A 17177-nucleotide genomic window follows, 5' to 3' on the forward strand; every position below is an offset into this window, starting at 1 on the left:
TGATGCATTTCTCCAACCATCACCTGCGCTGTCCATGTGGTGAGAGTTCACAGTAGTGGCACATGCCGATGATATGCACTTGCAAGTTACACTTTGCAATAACTGTGTGCCGGATGTACCCAATTTCGTGATTAAATCAGCAGATGTTGCAGGGTGGATGACTGCCAAGTGCCTCTAGCTCCATGGCAGCAAGTCAGAGGTGTTGCTGGTGATGAAAGATCATAAGCTGTGGAGTGAATGCTGGTGGCCTTCTAAATTTGTGTGTGCACTCACACATAAGCAGGTGCTGAAAGACCTGTGTGTAAGTGGAGACTCTGCTGGCATCCTCCAGGCTTAGACTAACAAAGTGGCAGGAATGTGCCTTGGTATATTAAGGGGGTTCACACTGCTGTTGGTAGTCATTGTTGTCAAGCCATACATCACTCAGGTTATTGTCCATGAATCTATTTTCCAACAAAACATATTACTGCACCTTTCTGTAGCTGGGGACAAACAATTCTGAGATTGTGAGACTGGCCAGGGTCACAAACACAGCTGCCAGGACTCAAATAGATCCCTATAGAACCAGCTCCAATGCCAGCCCCAGTTGTTGCCATCATTGGCTTGCGTCAGCCAGAGTAGTGAGTACAAGGCTCTCAGATTTGCGTATAACATATTCAAATCATCCCCTCCTGGCATCTTGCCCCACATGCTGTCACAATACACCACCACTTGCAAAATCAGAGCAATAGGTCAACAGCTAGTGGTTGTCGCAAGGGTAAGGAGGGTGTGAGCTTTTGTGTGCAACTCCTGCACAATAGCAGCTCAAGTCTTGAACTTATTCACTACACACATTAACATCATGGAGTATACTCTGGGCTGTTGTGAGGTTCTCAAGATTCACCTCTTCACTTACATCCGGGACTCCTACTGTCACCGGCCACCTGTTGTGTTTGCTACAAGTGCTGGGAGGGACCTTTGCTGGGGAAGGTGTGTGCAACATAAGACGTCTACACAGTACAAAACTTAACCAAGTCTCCACACAGTGGATGGTTGAATCTGTGTCAAAATGGGGCTGAGAAAAGCTCTGCCAGTGTGTCACAAAAACACACTTCCTGGCTGCATAAGATGATTTAGAGACAGCACATCACCATTGATGACGTTGTGTCTAAAAATATTGTTGTCCTGCCCCAACTAAATGGCCATAAATTTCAACCACGCTACTTCATACAACATCAATAAATAGTAAATACGTCTGTATACAGACAGTGTGTTGTACAGTCATATGAACTAGCTACTTGTAACACAATGACCACTTGCACATGAACATGGTGTAGCTATTACAACACGGAGGGATCAGATGTGGGGTTAGTACATTCAGTACATCTGTGTAAGATAAAAGCTGTATTTCACATACATATGTCAACATGGTACCCAGCAGAGACAGAATATTGCTAAATTCTCATGCAGAGGTTGGCCGAAAACTCATGATTAGAATCCAAAACGTATGTATGTGTCAGACCAATATTGGCTACCAACAAAAGCAAAGCACAGGTGTTGCATGAACATGTACATCTAGTCAGACATGTAGCACAAACCGACCTGAATGTACTAATATGATGCACCCAAACAGGAACCGGTGGTCACAGTCCATGTGCCCACCAACTCGCACATACAACATATGAAATGTGGAATAACATAGAATATAGTCCAATGTATGTTAAGAAAGGTTTTATAAAATAAGAATGGTGATCAAGATTTACATTACATAACACACTAACTTATCTAAACAACTAATCTAAAAAGAAAAACTAATCTTACACTAACTAACTTAACTCTATTAACCTAAGCTAAACTATGATCACGCAGACAAGTAGACATCATCCCCCCACCCCCCCCTTAAGACATCAATGCACAATAGACATACACATACTTAAACTACACATTTACTAACTATAACACCATACAAAAACAAATATATATTTTTTTTTCTATTTTTTTTTTCCATAAACTATTAACACACATAACATTACCCCCCACCCCTAAAAGTATTTAAAAAACCCCTATGATAAAAAAGCTTAAAACTAAATCTACATCTAAAAACCTATCTCAACTAACTATGCCTACATATACTACAAAATCTACAATCAATAACAAAATGATACTTACAAAATAATAATATTAACAAACACAATAACTGTAAACAATATTTCTATTAGCCCCTAGATTAGGCTAATCAAATGTTCCAGTCTATGCTGGACCGTGTCCAATTTCTCATCCAAATTCTCTATTTTCCTGTCCATGGAATCAAGTCTGGACATCAGGGTGTCCATTGCCTGCTCAGGTATGGCCTGTGGAGCAGACGATCCAGAGGCTACTGCACTGGGGACAACAGCGGCTGATGAGGTCGATAGGGCCACGGGAGTGGGAGGATGCTGATGTGGCTGCATGCCATCCCTTGAGGCGGGGTCGGTGGTCCATGTGTTGGTAGCCCGCTGCTTCTCATACTGGCGGGAGGTCCAGCGGAAGCCCTTTGCCACGGAGAGGATGTGTTGATATCGGGCCTTCCGTATGCGGAAAGCCCGCTCTTCCTCTGCATTCATGTTATCTGTATGAAAAGGTGGACATGTGTCAGTTCACCAGAACATGCCGGACATGAAATCATAGGAAATGCATGCTGTCATGTGTAATGTAAACCACATTTGGGCAAATCATCTTTGACATTTGTTGCCCACACACACCAATACAGAAGTACTGATTTAGCTCGGCACATACTGTGCAGTCAACTGAATGTCATGTTTGCATGGTAATCCTTGCCACACTTGACATAGTAACTAATTAATGATGAGCCATATGAATGTAAGAACCAGTCAACAGGCATCACGACATGTGATCATTTCCCCACAAAAATGACATCTGGCTAGCCTTGTATCAGTCATGGAGTCATGTGGACATGAATCTGCAATGGATGCTAGGTTCTGACAGTGTCACAGTTTGTCATGGAAGAAGAACCCCTTCCCTTGCATATTTACCACTAGCCCGTTCATTTCACACTCCAACAGAGGAATCCACTGAAGTGGCAATTGCATATTGGAACACAGAGATGTGCTTGCTGTCTACACACCAAGGAGACTCATAATTCATAACAATACTAAAATTGGATGGCATGCAGCATGCCATGTAGTACTAGCAGGGTGAAATTAACGTCAGCTTGGCGTTCACAGCATACATGCTACAAGCACTTACATGTAGACCATGGTTTTAGTGTGTATTGTCCAATCTCCAAAACACAGAAACAAATCTACCATATCTTGCAGCAACTCAGTCATCATGACAAAGGATCAAGGATGCGTCACAGCATCATGACATAAGTCTTATGTTGTCATGAATGTGAATATAACATTATCAGACAGGATGTGCCACAATTGTGTGTTGAAATACGTTCGTAGTGTCACCTACCCTGTGCACTAAAGCACGTCACAGCAATGTCAACATCATCCCTTATCTGTTCCATGGGGAAAAAGGGACAATCAAGTACTACAGTTCCAAGGATCACATCAGAAGGACCCATGACTAGATGTTGAAGTGTGTGGACTGCAGAAATGCTCACCTGCAGTCCATGCATTAATTGCTAATGCAACCATGCTGCCCAGGGTCATCCTGGCCATCGGCCATCTCATTGATTGTGCCATACACATCCAATCATCTGTGGGACACACATTGTAAGTCCTGTACCAACATTAATTGTGAAAGTGGGTCTGTGATACGTCTAGACATGAGATGAGGCTGTCAGCAAAATAATCAAATAGGAGGCTGATTCCTGTCCCACAAACAAATGGCTGTGGACTTCAAATTTCTAAAAGCCACCATAGTCTTGAAATATTCCGTGTGGAATTCCATGAGGACGAACCACGCATGGGCTCCCATCTGTTGTGTTACACGTAGGAAAAGTCAATGCATGGACACTACACCCGCTTTGGTACACATATATTGACATCATCCTGGAAACTGATTGGATTGAATAAGCCTTTTCACTACATTATGGAAGACATGCATACTTGACACATAGCTTTGCTCTTATTCTGTGCATATGGTACATAGTGTCATCTATACTCCGTTGTAGGAATATTGCATACCTATCCAAGGTGGGTGGGTCCACGAGCACAATGGAACCACATGAGAAATGTGATGACCGACAGATTGAATGCCAACTACATGACTCACAGACATATTGATGTGGAGCTTGCAAGGCATATCCACAGGAAGTTTCCATACATTACAAATTGACCTTTTCATTGACCCAGCACAAGGCGAACCGCATTCAAATACACCATATGCTATACACAGTACGCAAACACCCCATCCAACTCGTGGACACAATCCATACATCTACCACGGATGTTGCCTTCCTGGGGGAGACATGTTTGAAGGCCTCCTCCATGCCCGACGTTGCCATAGCCATTCTGGACGACTACAAGAACACTGGCAGGGACCGCAACAACGGAGTAGGAGGTGGACTTGCCATTGTCATGGTCAACCACAAAACCCTCTGGGCCTCACACATCAATGACCACACCCTCAGCACCGCCAAACTCATGCACTTGAAGAGCCACACAATTCTGTGACACCATTGCCAATTGGTTCTGCACGCATGGCTACATCCTCCTGGTAGACCTGAACCTCCACCTCAAGAACACAAACACAACAACTCCTCCACCCTGGTAGTCAACCTCGGACTCAGTCAGCTCGTCAAAACGCACACCCACTCCGCCAGACGCACGCTTGACCAAGATCCTCGGCTACCTCCCATGTCACTTTCAGCCACACCACCAAACTGGACTGGCCATTGGTTCATCCACTACACCTTCAAGACAAATCACCACACCCCAACACATTCAACACATCACATGCTGCAGCCAGATCAAAGACAACAATGAACAGCTTGACAACACCCTTGCCCAGAGCCCACACGCCAACCCAAACTACACTGACTGCGCCACATGCAACCGCAGGCAATTGACCAATGACTGCCACAACACTGTCACCCCGATCACAGAACCCTCCAACAGACACATTGACAAGAAGGCTGCCTGGTTCACTGTGGACATACGGCCCTCCATACAAACATGCCAGAAAGTACATAAAACATTGCACCCCAAACAGACACCAGACAGTATGTGGGCCACAAGAACGGCATTTTAAGACACCATCACCTCATCTGAACTGCTACAAGGGCCACCACCAAGGACTGCATAGACAACAGCGCCCCCAATAACAAAGAGATATTCAACATCATTAAGGTACCCTCCAACCCTGGCTCCAAGACCAATGACATCCCACAACTGCAAGACCTGTGATACACCCTTGCCACACTCTTCCATTGCAATATTGCAGACATCCACAACAGCTACAACAACCCGTACACCTTGACAGGCACCAACACCTCAGACCCCCCGGCCACCATCCACACTGACCCCCCTGCTCACCTGGACCAATGTGAAGGACAACATCAAAATGAGGTACACCATCCACTCCATCTCACCGTCTGACACATTTGCGCACCACATGTGCAGCAAAGCTAGCCCCACCATCGTAACCCATCTCCTCAAGGCCATCAACATCTCCTTCGAGAGTGCGAGCTTCCCAGCAAATTTTGATGCACGCCGAGATCAACGCCTCACTCCAGGAATCCAAGGTGGATGCAAGAGGCCTCAAGAACTTCCAGACCATTTCCCTGCTCCCATTCCTGCTAAAGGGCATGCAGAAGATTGCAAACAAACAACTGACCGGCTACCTCGAGGAGTACAACATCCTGGACCTGTCACACTCCGACATCTGCAGGAATCCCAGTATTGACAATGGCCTCATTGCCGACACCAATGGCATCTGGCCCCTGATGTACAATGGTGAAAGGGCGCCACACATCCACCAGGACCTCTCAGCCGCCTTCAACAATGTCTGTCAACGCACCCTACGCACATGCCTCAAACACGCAGGAATCCAAAGCAAGGCTCTGGAGTGGACCACCTCTTTCCTCTCTGGCAGAAGCCAGAGCCTCCGCCTACCCTCATTCTGCTCCCAAGCCTCAAGGATCATCAGCGGCAGAACACAAAGATCATCCCTCTGCACAACATTGTTCATCATCTCCATGGGCACGCTTGCACACGTTGCACAACTGCACCACCTCCACATCATCTCCTACGCTGACAACACACAGCTGATCCTTTCCCTCACCAAGGACAACCTCAACACCAAAACCAACATCCTCAAAGGAATGACTGCCGTTGACGAGTGGATGACGAACAAATGACTGAAGGCAAACTCACCCAAGACGGAGGTCCTCTTCTTTGGATCCACCCCCGCAGCCAGGGACAACTCCTGGTGGACAACTACACTGAGAGCAGCACCGGCAGACACCAACCATGCAAGCAACCTGGGGGTCAACCTCGAATCAACACTCACCATGACCAGGCAGGTCAACGTCGTCTCATCCGCCAGCTACAACACCTTCCGCATGCTCAGCAAGATGTACAAGTGGATCCCCACTGCAACAAGAAGAAGCTTCACCCTGGCCCTCGTCTGCATCAGGCTGCACCATTGACATGCAGACAATGTGGAAGCCACTGCCAAACTCCGTAAACGTCCGCAACACATACAGAACGCTTCTGCATACCTTGTGCACAACATCTCTTGCCACAGCCACATCACACCCCATCTGGGATCCCTGCATTGGCTCACCGTCAACAAGAGGATCGCCTGCAAGCTTCTCACCCATGCACACAAAGCACTCCCCCACACCGGTCAAACATACCTCAACAGGATAATCACCGTCTACAACCAGAATTGCCAGGGCCCTTTCAGTGACCTTGCCCTTGCCACTGTCCCCCACATCCAAAGACCTACCAGCGGCAGGAGTTTGTACTGCCGCAAAGACCTGGAACACCCTCCTACAGCTGAGCCTGGTCCTCCTTGCCTTCATGAGGGCACTCAAGAACAGGCTGTTCGAGCAATAGCAGCACACCTCCCCCCGCGCATTGAGACCCTCACGTGTGAGTAGAGCAATTTACAAAAGTAATGATTGATTGATTGATTAATAAGTCCGACTGCCATTCCTATGGCTCATCTATATACAAATGATTTGTGGCTAGGGATGTTGATGGTAATTGCACTGACAATGTTTCCATAGCATGATACATCGTCTAATTTAGGCAAGGATGACATTAAACTGTCACTACAATATACTTGAACTTGTCCAAATTGTTCACGGACGTGAAGGATCAAATGTCATTTTTTGGGATGAGCGCACACTTATATGACACATGAATCATTGATTTGCGGTACGCGTGCACTGTTGCTAATGTACCAGCAGGCCCTATATGTAGTAAATATGGAGTGGCCGAGACCGTGAAGGTTGACTAGGAGTGCAACCTGATGATAGGGTGTGTGAGTTGTATCCTCGGACCTATTTGGTTACGTGTGCGTATTTTCAGAATCATGGCTGGCGTCGAAAATGTTGAAAGGAAGAAGATGATATCAAAGAATCAAGGTGAACATAGCAAAACTTCTTGCCACGTAGTGTGTTCAAGAATATGATCTTTGTACATTTGTCCATGTATGTGTTAGCATAAGATGGTGCACCCAGGAAACCCATGGAAGTTGCGTTTAACTGTATGTACAGATTCTCATTCCAGTTACAATTGCTATTGTGTACACAGATTTAAAATTGTCGTGGAATTCAACATTTAGATGCATTCAAATGTGCTATTCAAATTGTAAGACCATTCCATGCTTCAAGTCCATTGGCATGTGGTATGTATGTCAAAATTGCCACACATCAATGGTGCCCAAAATTAAACTTCCACTAAATTCATCATTGACTGTCTTCAGGCTTCATAAGACATCCATTATATCTTCTACATAAATTATCACACTCTTGTTATTGTTCTTGTGCAACTCATTTTGATCACTCAGAAGTTCTGGTGTGCTACAGCTTGCTTCCATAGCGTCATGTCCATTTCCATGGTGCTTGGAACTATTGGAATGTAGATTGTAATCCTCGTGATAGTCATGGGTTTTTTTCTATTTCATTTGTTACATTCACCAGTGGTGAGGGGAGCACGGTGTATTCACATACCATACTAGTGTTCATCTACATATCTGATCACAGGTGTGCTACCTTTTTAATCGTTATTCTTTTCTCAACACAGTATACCCCTGATGAAGGGACACAGCCTCACAAATTTGCATTGGGTGTCACAGTGATCTCTTTTCTCACATGAAATATGAAATGTGGATCAGCTTGGCTTGTTCATGGGAACAATAGTACAGCACGACCTTGCATGCATATTGAACATTATCTGTTGTCTATCTGGCCTTGCTAATTTTTGTATTTAAAATTTTTTTTTACATGTAGGCGCATTCATTTTCTGTGCTGGTTTGAGTCCTAGTCACCTTTCATGCTCTAGGGCAATCAGTGCACTGACGTGAAGAGTCATATGACAAGCATGGACACTGAGCATGGCCACTTATTGGCTGGTTGTTCTCTGTGTCACCACATTGAATCAATATTGAGAGGCATGTCAAGCCATGTACATCCATAGACCAGCTGACTCTGACCTTGCACCCCCACTGCAACCCTGGAATCACGCCCTGTACAACAATTGGTGAATACTACATCCCCAACATGTAGTGAGCACTGTGCCCAGCATGCACTCCTCTCCTTCTGGCAGGGTTCAGATGCTATTTTATCAACTTGGCTTCGGCTACTCCAGTCCCAGTAGCAATGGCCACTCCATTTTGCCTTGTGGATAGTGGCAAGGACTGTCTGACAGTGTTGTGGCTTCTGATCTGTCCACACATGTCTACACGTAGTACAACGGTCACAACATGTTACATCATGTTGTTTGGAATTTGGATGCAAAAGATACGTTCTGACTGCAGCAGGAAGTTGTGATTGTACCATAGTTGCACACATACACAGTTTAGCTTCCATCCTCGCACTTGATACACATCAAATTATATGAACAAAGATACTCACTGGTGGCATTTGGGTCTTCAAAGCTGTCAACCTCCCCCTGTGTATATGGCCGTGGGCCACCTACAAGAAGAGTAACAGAAGTACAAATTGGTATAGAATCACATCATATGTACATGCAAATTTAGACCGAAACATTATTTAGCGTGACACATGCATGGAATTAACAGGACGTGTCACTCCTTTTACATTGAGTGCAGCCATATTTTTCCTAACACACCTGGACAGTGGAAACACTTGATTGCTTCTACATCAATGTTCACTGAGTGTGGAACACACATGTGTGGCATCCCTGTGATTTCGCACATGCATCAACAGATTCATCACACATGCCCTTATGCAGACACTGTTGCTGACTGCTGTAAGGATTGCTGTTTCAAAAACGTGTTTATGCACATGCACATGTGTAAGCATTTATTAGCCACAGACACTGACAACGCTTCTTCGACTCTCAACATTCCCACAGCATGTAAACCTCTATCTTGTTCACTGATTGCACACTGATATGATCTTGCAGATGACTGTTGCATTGTGGCTCACACATGACTAGGGTTACATTTGGCTGCCTGCTTCACACTCCGTTCGGGATGCTGATTCACCTGAAGTGCATCCACCCTGACGTATACAGCGTTCAAGGTGTACATCCATGATACATTCAAGCGAACATGTAGTTTGATGCATGTACACACTGCAGATGCACAGTATCGGACCATCAGCCAAAACCATCTTTACCCAGCAACAAGCCCAAACTCAATCATTGGACATGCCTCTACACAATCCATCAGCTCAAACTTGGATCACTTTGTATGGACTGTACCAGTGGCAAATCTACACGCTACGCAAATTACACAGCCAGCAACACCCATGGACAGTAATCCAGACTACAATGCACCCTGGCGTACACCACCAAGTACACGCACACTACGTACACACAAAACTACACCAACTCTGGATCATGACATGCATCGCCATCGAAGTGTCCACTCTTTGAAGACTAGCCATGGAGATCTGTATCATCCGCAAAAAGACTAGCAACAGATGGAGCGTTACTCACAGGAATCATGGTAAACGCTACCTTTCCATCCCAAGTTCGCAGATGACTCACCAATCAATCATCCCATTTCATGAATAGTCTGCAACAACTGTCTGGTGTGTGCACATGCCATTGCACTCAATAGGTACATCTACATCACAAAGTTAAGCACAAGCCATTGCACGCTCAACATCAAACGACTAAGTGCACAGATCCAGGTCCGAACAAGGACAACACCCCTGTGGGAACCTCGTCCAAATACCTTCATGCCCCTGAGGTGTGTACACAACCCACATCACATACATCATTGCCCAACATGCATTCGCATACATGTACCACAGACTTGTGACATAGCTCAACTCACATCTTGACTACAGACGTGCCAACAGATTAGCAAAATGCATTGACAAGCTTGTAGACATCACACAGTAGCAACTGGCCACAAGGCACATCCACAAGGACGGTGGCAACATCAACACATCCACCACACCAAGACCACATACCCCCATGGCCTGACCGTTCTGACGTACACCTCCTGTCAACTATACAGCTGCATCCATATGAAACAATTAGCACCCCACACAGAAATTAAAGAATCTTGACATGTAACAACTATAATGAGCCACAAACCAAAATGCCAACAACACCTTGCACTACACAAGCTTGGTTCTCAATGGACCACACAGATGGTTATCGTAATGTCTAGATGATTTTGCTACAGTCTCCAACACAGACACACAGCAGCACAGGAAGTCAACACGGTTCGCATACAGACCACATCATTAGTGAGACACATGTAGACACCATTTTGCAATGATGAAGGACGGGGACGCTAAGACACCATAAATCCCCTTGATAAGGATCCAAAGCAAGGACACCATCTCAACAATCCACACACACATCAAGATTTTACAAGGGCAAATGACTCACCCAATCAATCCTCAGCAACTCCAGAAATGCTACAGTAAGAATCCACTTCACGAGTTACATTGGCAGAGCTAGCATTGTGCATGCGGACATCTCCCCCTCACAGGATCACTACAACAAGCTCTGCTCATATTTCCACACAGATGTCATGTGCCTCCAGGATCATTGACATTTTCAGACACAGGTCAATGTAAACATATATCTTCATGCAAAACCTGCTACCCCTCCATCTCATCTTTGACAACATTGAGCACCACAGACAACGCATCTACCATGAGACTCATCCTTTGATGATCACAAATGTACCCCTGTCACCAACCTCTCCTACCAATCTGGCACACACGTCACTCCAGCATTCAGCGTTTACAATGAAGCTGGGTGTGTAATAGTGAGCTTATGCACCTTAAGTGGACTAGCGCATGCTTACGACCCACATGCAATGAGCTGACAACAAACATCCTGCGCAGACCACACCGTGCACCTCTCCTTTTCAAATGTATGTAACAGACTCTGCAACTGCAGCTGGATTGCGACCCTCACATGTGAGTAGGCTAATCCTGATGATGATGCCTGCTTGATTCATCTATTGATGCCGCATGCTTACATACACAACCAGAGTCATGTATATCGTGACATATGCACAGGGTATGGACTGAAATACAAGATAGTGCAGGAATGATGCAACCCCAGACCTTTGTCTGCACCACCCTGTTTAAAATTCCAAACAATGGAATACAACATGGACATTTTCAATATTCCTTGTTCCAACAGTACTTCACTATATTCTACATCCTGGTGGTGCTGATTCATGCTTAACATTGACAATGAACTGCAAATCCAGCAAGCGTGTTTTACCATGCACTTGTGATTATGCAACATTTGCACTCATTTTTTTAAATGCTTGCTATGTTGCATGTTGTTAGATGTGGATGTTCACACACAACACCCATAGCCACTGATGCATGGCCAGACTTACAGAGTGGCAATTAACTGGGAAACCATCAGGATGGCACTCCACCCTAAGGCTGGCCTACTGTGTCACGAAAAAGGGACTATTTAATCATTTCATTTATCATTGCTCAATGCATGCTGCATTTGATTACACACATTGGAGGAGAGAATCATAACAATTGTGACCTTGGGGTGTGTTGGACCTGTCAGCCCTAGGGTGGTCGCCCCTTCTATTTTTGATCGTGCCTCATTTTTTTCCACCCTCATGTTTTATGTTGGACTAGGTCTCCGGGCGCCTTTACATTGCCAATCAGTGTTAAGGTGCAGGTGCTCCCTTCTCCCAAGATGGCTGCCACAGACCCCTGCTACTGCAGAGTGGTCTTTCATAGTAGCACCCTAGCTGCCAGGAGCTGGCTGGGACCCCACAACAATGTTGCAACACCAGCCCGCCTTTTGTCCCATAGGTAGAATGGGGAAGCTCCTGGAATGTGCTGGAACCTTCTAGAAGGGAGGTGGCGTTTTACTTTAGCCGCCTTGGCTAGAGGTCACCTGACCTAGGGCTACTTAAGTGAGGAAGGGAACTTTTTGTGGTGAGTTGGCCAGTGGGGTACAGCAGAGCTGGAGAATCCACGCAGGAGTGTAGGCGGTCGGGCCTAGCCAGGGACTTATGCCTCTGAGAGTGACAGGATTTAGGTGCTGCCTCTTAAGTGAGTGAGGGACCCTGTGAAACCCTCTGATCTTGCACAGCAGTAGGAGGACCAAAATAACCTCTGCCCAGCCTGACTAGGAAGGACCTAGTCGTTAACTCCATCCCTACCCCCCTGTAACAGAACCCCCTTAAGGGCGCCAGAGCCATCTGCGCCAACAAGACTTCATCTAACACCTGAGAACAGTAACTGAATGCTGAGACTGCGTGTCCTGACTGACCCCCGAAACCCTATGCAAAGCAGATTGAAGAACCACCGGGGATCGACCAGGTACTAGCGCTGTGACCCCTGCGCTCCCTGACCTGGCCTGGGACCCCCGGCAGCGTGCTCCGCTGAGCGCGGAGCTCCCCTCTTTAATTTCAGCCCCCCCCCTGTGGCGTGGAAGCAAGCGCGCTCACCGCAGCAGGCCGGAGGCCGGAAGAAGTGACCTTCAGTGTCACGAGGCCCGTGTAGAAGCCCGGGGACCCGTCGCTGCCGTCGCAGCTGTGCAAGAAGGTGCGCCAGGCCGAGGACCAGTTCCCACATCGCCAATGGAGCGGACGCCAACCGACGTCAAGAGCAAGGTAAGCCCGGATGCTGGGATTGACGCCGGTGCGCCCCCTGATGGTTGGGAGCCGCACCGCACCCTGAGCCCGGGTTTCCTCTCCGTGGGAGTCCCCCTGGTCACCACGACAGAGAGACCCCGCCGAGGGATCCTTTCCTTGTGCCCCCCGTGACTGTACTGAAGCGTGGTGCCCTACAAACTGCACCGGAGCCCGAGAGACTCGCTCCGCAAGTCCCGTGCGCTCCCTGCTACAAGCTCCGTGTGGAGAGATTCACTCTTACTGATTACGAGTAGCGCTATGCTCTTCATGTTCCGTTCTGAAGTGCTGAATGTCATTGCTTACGAGTAGCGCTCTGTTATTCAGGCCTCGTACTGAAGTATTGAATGTCATTGCTTACGAGTTGCACTCTGTTATTCATGTTCCGTTCTGAAGTATTCCTTGCTAATGATTACGAATTGCGCTCGGTTTGAAATGCTCCAGTCTGATGTATTCCTTGCGAATGATGATGAGTAGTGCTCTGTTTCAAATGCTCCGTTCTGACAAATGCATGGCTATTGATTACGAGCAGCGCTCTGTGTTAAATGCTCCGTTCCGAAGTGTTCCCTGTTAGCAACTACGAGCAGCGCTCTGGTCTAGATGCCCCGTTCTGAAGTAGTCATTGCCAGTTAATCACGAGTAGCGCTCTGTGGAAATAGGCGCTGTTCTGAGGTATTCACCGCTTAGCGCGTAAAGCGCGGGAATCGCCACTGAGGCGCTGCAGATAACCAAAGTAGCGGTGTGCCCACGAGTTCTGCCCTGGGTCCCTGCACGCCCTGGGAGTGGCGCTACGGTCCCCAAACCCTACCCTGAGAAGTAAGATACACTAGGGTGGCCTAGAGCCTTTAGAAACATACTGGTGAATGACGTGCTGGTGAATATGGGGCGGGTGAATCCACTGCTAATCTAAGTGAAGCTTGCATTGATATCTGAGGAACTGCATTTACATCTCATGAATTGCATTTATATCGCATGAACTGCATTTACATCTCATGAATTGCATTTATATCGCATGAACTGCATTTACATCTCATGAATTGCATTTATATCACATGAACTGCATTTATCTTGAACTACTTGGATAAACTTGAATCATTTGCATAAACCTTTACAGTGTGGCGTACCTTATTGTGTGTGTTCCCCGTTCCATGCGAGGTGCGTGTTGTATGGTTGCTTTACACACAGGCCTTTGGGTGCCCAGCCGCTCGTGTCACGTTACCGCCCTTAGGGACTGGAGACCCCGGTTTCCTACAGGGTGCATGAAGGTGTCCCTTCCTGAACAGACACTACTGCCCCATGACGCAGGCAGCCATGTACATGTTAGCAGGTTTGCCTGCACCTGCGCATGGTGGCAGTTTGTGTACCAGCACAGGGCTTGGCACCGTGATTACACATCATGGGGCAGATTTATGTTTAACTTGCGCCTCATTTACGCCGCCGTTGCGTCACTTTTGTGACGCAGCAGCGGCGCAAATCCTGCGCCATGGTGCGGGGTATTTACAACGTGACGCATCTCGGAGATGCGTCACGTTTTAAAGCCCTGCGCCACATGTAGGCGTTCCAGGGCAGGTGGGGGCGTTCCGGCGCAGGAACGCCTCCTAAAAGTGGCTGAGTGAAATCGACAAGATTTCACTCAGTCACTTTTCCAGCCATGCTGCGTCAAATCCCTGCGCCTGCTTGAAGCAGGCGTAAGGATTGACGCAGCATTTTAGGGATAGGGGCACCCAGAGCCTTGCTGGAGCTGCGTCGCGGTTGCGAAGCAACTCCAGCAATGCGCCATCCATACGACGGCAGATGCGTCACGCATCTGCCCATCCGAGTGCCACGGTGCCCCGCATCATGAATGCGGCGCATCAATGGTGGCGCACGAGTGGGCAGATGCATGGCAACTCCTCTGGCGCATCTCTGCTGATTAGCAGAGATGCGCCAGACGTCATAAATCTGCCCCTTTGTATCCAAATCATCCTCCCCCTTGTTTACAGCATGACTATGAAAAATCTATTTATTTAACTGGTGCATGTGTCTGTGTGAATAGAGAAAATTTCTATGTCAACATCATATATATTGGGGCCAATTGAGGTTTCCTGGCGCATCCCTGCAAATCAGCAAGGATGCGCCAGGAAAGATGGGTCACACAAGTTTACCCTTGTGCCACCCATGATGCGCAGCATTTGCAATGCGGCACATCATGGCGCAGGAATAAACAGATGCGTGACGCATTCGATGGCGGAAGGTTGCCGCAGTGCTTAAGTTGTGTTGCAAGCGCAACGCAACTCCAGCACTGTTCCAACCTGCCCATCCCTAACATGGTGTGTCAAGCCTTACGCCTGCTTCAAGCAGGTGCAGGGTTTTGATGCATCATTGTCGGAAAAGTGAGTCAGTCACATATTATAGATTTGACTGAGTCACTTTTCCGAGGGTTTTTCCGCCATTACACTCACCCTGCATACATTAAACCTGACGCAGGTTTAATGTAGCGCAGAGCTTTACAGCGTGACACATCTCCATTGATGCGTCACGATGTGAATAGGGCGCAAACTGGCGCAGGGTTTACACCACCGCTGCGTCACAAAAGTGACGCTACGGCGGCATCAAAGGGGCACAAGTCCCTCATAAATCTGCCCCATGGTTTCCAACATATGTGTCTGTGGCCACAGAACAGTCTTTTGTATTGCATGCGCTCATATGTAAATCCAAACAGACCACTGCAACGCCAATTGATTGGTCATACGATTTGTGCAGAGGGAGATATGGCATAGATTAGCACCTCTGAAGAGAATATATGAGTAACAAGAAACATTGACTTACCAACTGGACCACCAACTTCCAGGCCAAGATGATCTAGCAGGTCAGCCTCCCTGCTGATGACGTCCTGCCAGCGGTGCTTTATCTGGTGGGGTGTCCGCTGGATCTGGAATAGACGCCCCAGATGTTGCTGCACCGTGGTCCACCGGCGCTTGCGCCCTGCTGTGTCATACCCCTGACTGACCCTTCCCCCCATGCTGATCATCCGGGGCAGGTAGTGAAAAATTAGCCATATCATACCGCCAAACTCTCGATCGGTCACATTTCTTGACCTTCCCGACATGATTTATGATGACGTAAAGGAAACTTAATAAATATGACAAAGGAAACTTATTAAAGATTGACCTAATATGTACTAACAAATAACCCACCCCTATATGAACCTTAAAACTAACTACCCCAAGCGACAAACACCCCACAATACTAATCTTACAGACACACACAAGACTCACAAATCACTAAAGACAGAAAAACACACCTCAAAAGACATAGGGGACAGACAAAAGACACTTTGAAAGGCAAATCAGGACAGCACAGACTCCAAACAACTCCACCAGCAAGCACACACCAAAAGCAAGTGAGGGAAAGTGAAAGTAACTGTGCACTTCCTGGTTTGGGAGGTTCTGGAATCATTGCATCATTTCCTGCTTCGTTCCGACACGTTTTGACGCTTTGCGTCACGCTTCCGTTGATGCGTAGATTTTCACTTCTTGCAGTTAGGCTCAGGTATGCATGCGTGACGCTTCTTTGTTTAGCGTGTTGCATCATGAATTAATCATTACGAAGCGTGACGTAAGTCACAGTGTGTCGCGCATTATTGGGATGCAACTGGTTTGTGTGCATTTGCGAGCCTTTCCTGTAGATGCGATACTTTACGGGTAAATGCGTCACTTTTCATGTTGTTATTGCTGCAGAATGTAAAATTTATCCACGCTTTGCTACTTGCGACACTTTACATTGAGATGCAACACTCTTCTATTGTGTGAGTGACTCAATCATGATTTGCCACTTTATAGATGTGTATGTGTGAGGGCAGAACTACCAGGAAGTGTAGCATCGTAGCAGCATTTGCATTTTGCACTCCTGAATGGGCAGGTGTGCCACGTATTCACAGAAATATCCATGCTTCACCCTGCACTGGTGCAACAACTTGAGGCATG

The 17177-nt window shown here is 47.0% G+C and overlaps 1 protein-coding gene across 2 annotated transcripts in view; it reads right to left on the reverse strand.

Moving 5' to 3' along the window:
- Window positions 1–1936: 1936 nt before the first annotated feature.
- The window catches only part of LOC146860695 (uncharacterized), a 212050-nt gene continuing 196809 nt past the window's right edge, over window positions 1937–17177 (reverse strand). Inside the window, exons 1-3 of one of the 2 annotated variants that reach the window (XM_085644625.1) lie at window positions 16021–16280; window positions 9017–9076; window positions 1937–2587 (exon numbers count right to left, since the gene is read on the reverse strand). In XM_085644625.1, coding sequence (XP_085500751.1) covers window positions 2202–2587; window positions 9017–9076; window positions 16021–16255 — 681 coding nt within the window. In that variant the 5' untranslated portion in view covers window positions 16256–16280 and the 3' untranslated portion in view covers window positions 1937–2201. Of the gene's footprint in view, window positions 2588–9016; window positions 9077–16020; window positions 16281–17177 lie in introns of those variants that run through there. The other variant, XM_085644626.1, reaches the window with a different exon arrangement.

The sequence above is a fragment of the Triturus cristatus genome, chromosome 3_1, assembly GCF_964204655.1.
Source record: "Triturus cristatus chromosome 3_1, aTriCri1.1, whole genome shotgun sequence".
Classification (NCBI taxonomy): domain Eukaryota; kingdom Metazoa; phylum Chordata; class Amphibia; order Caudata; family Salamandridae; genus Triturus; species Triturus cristatus.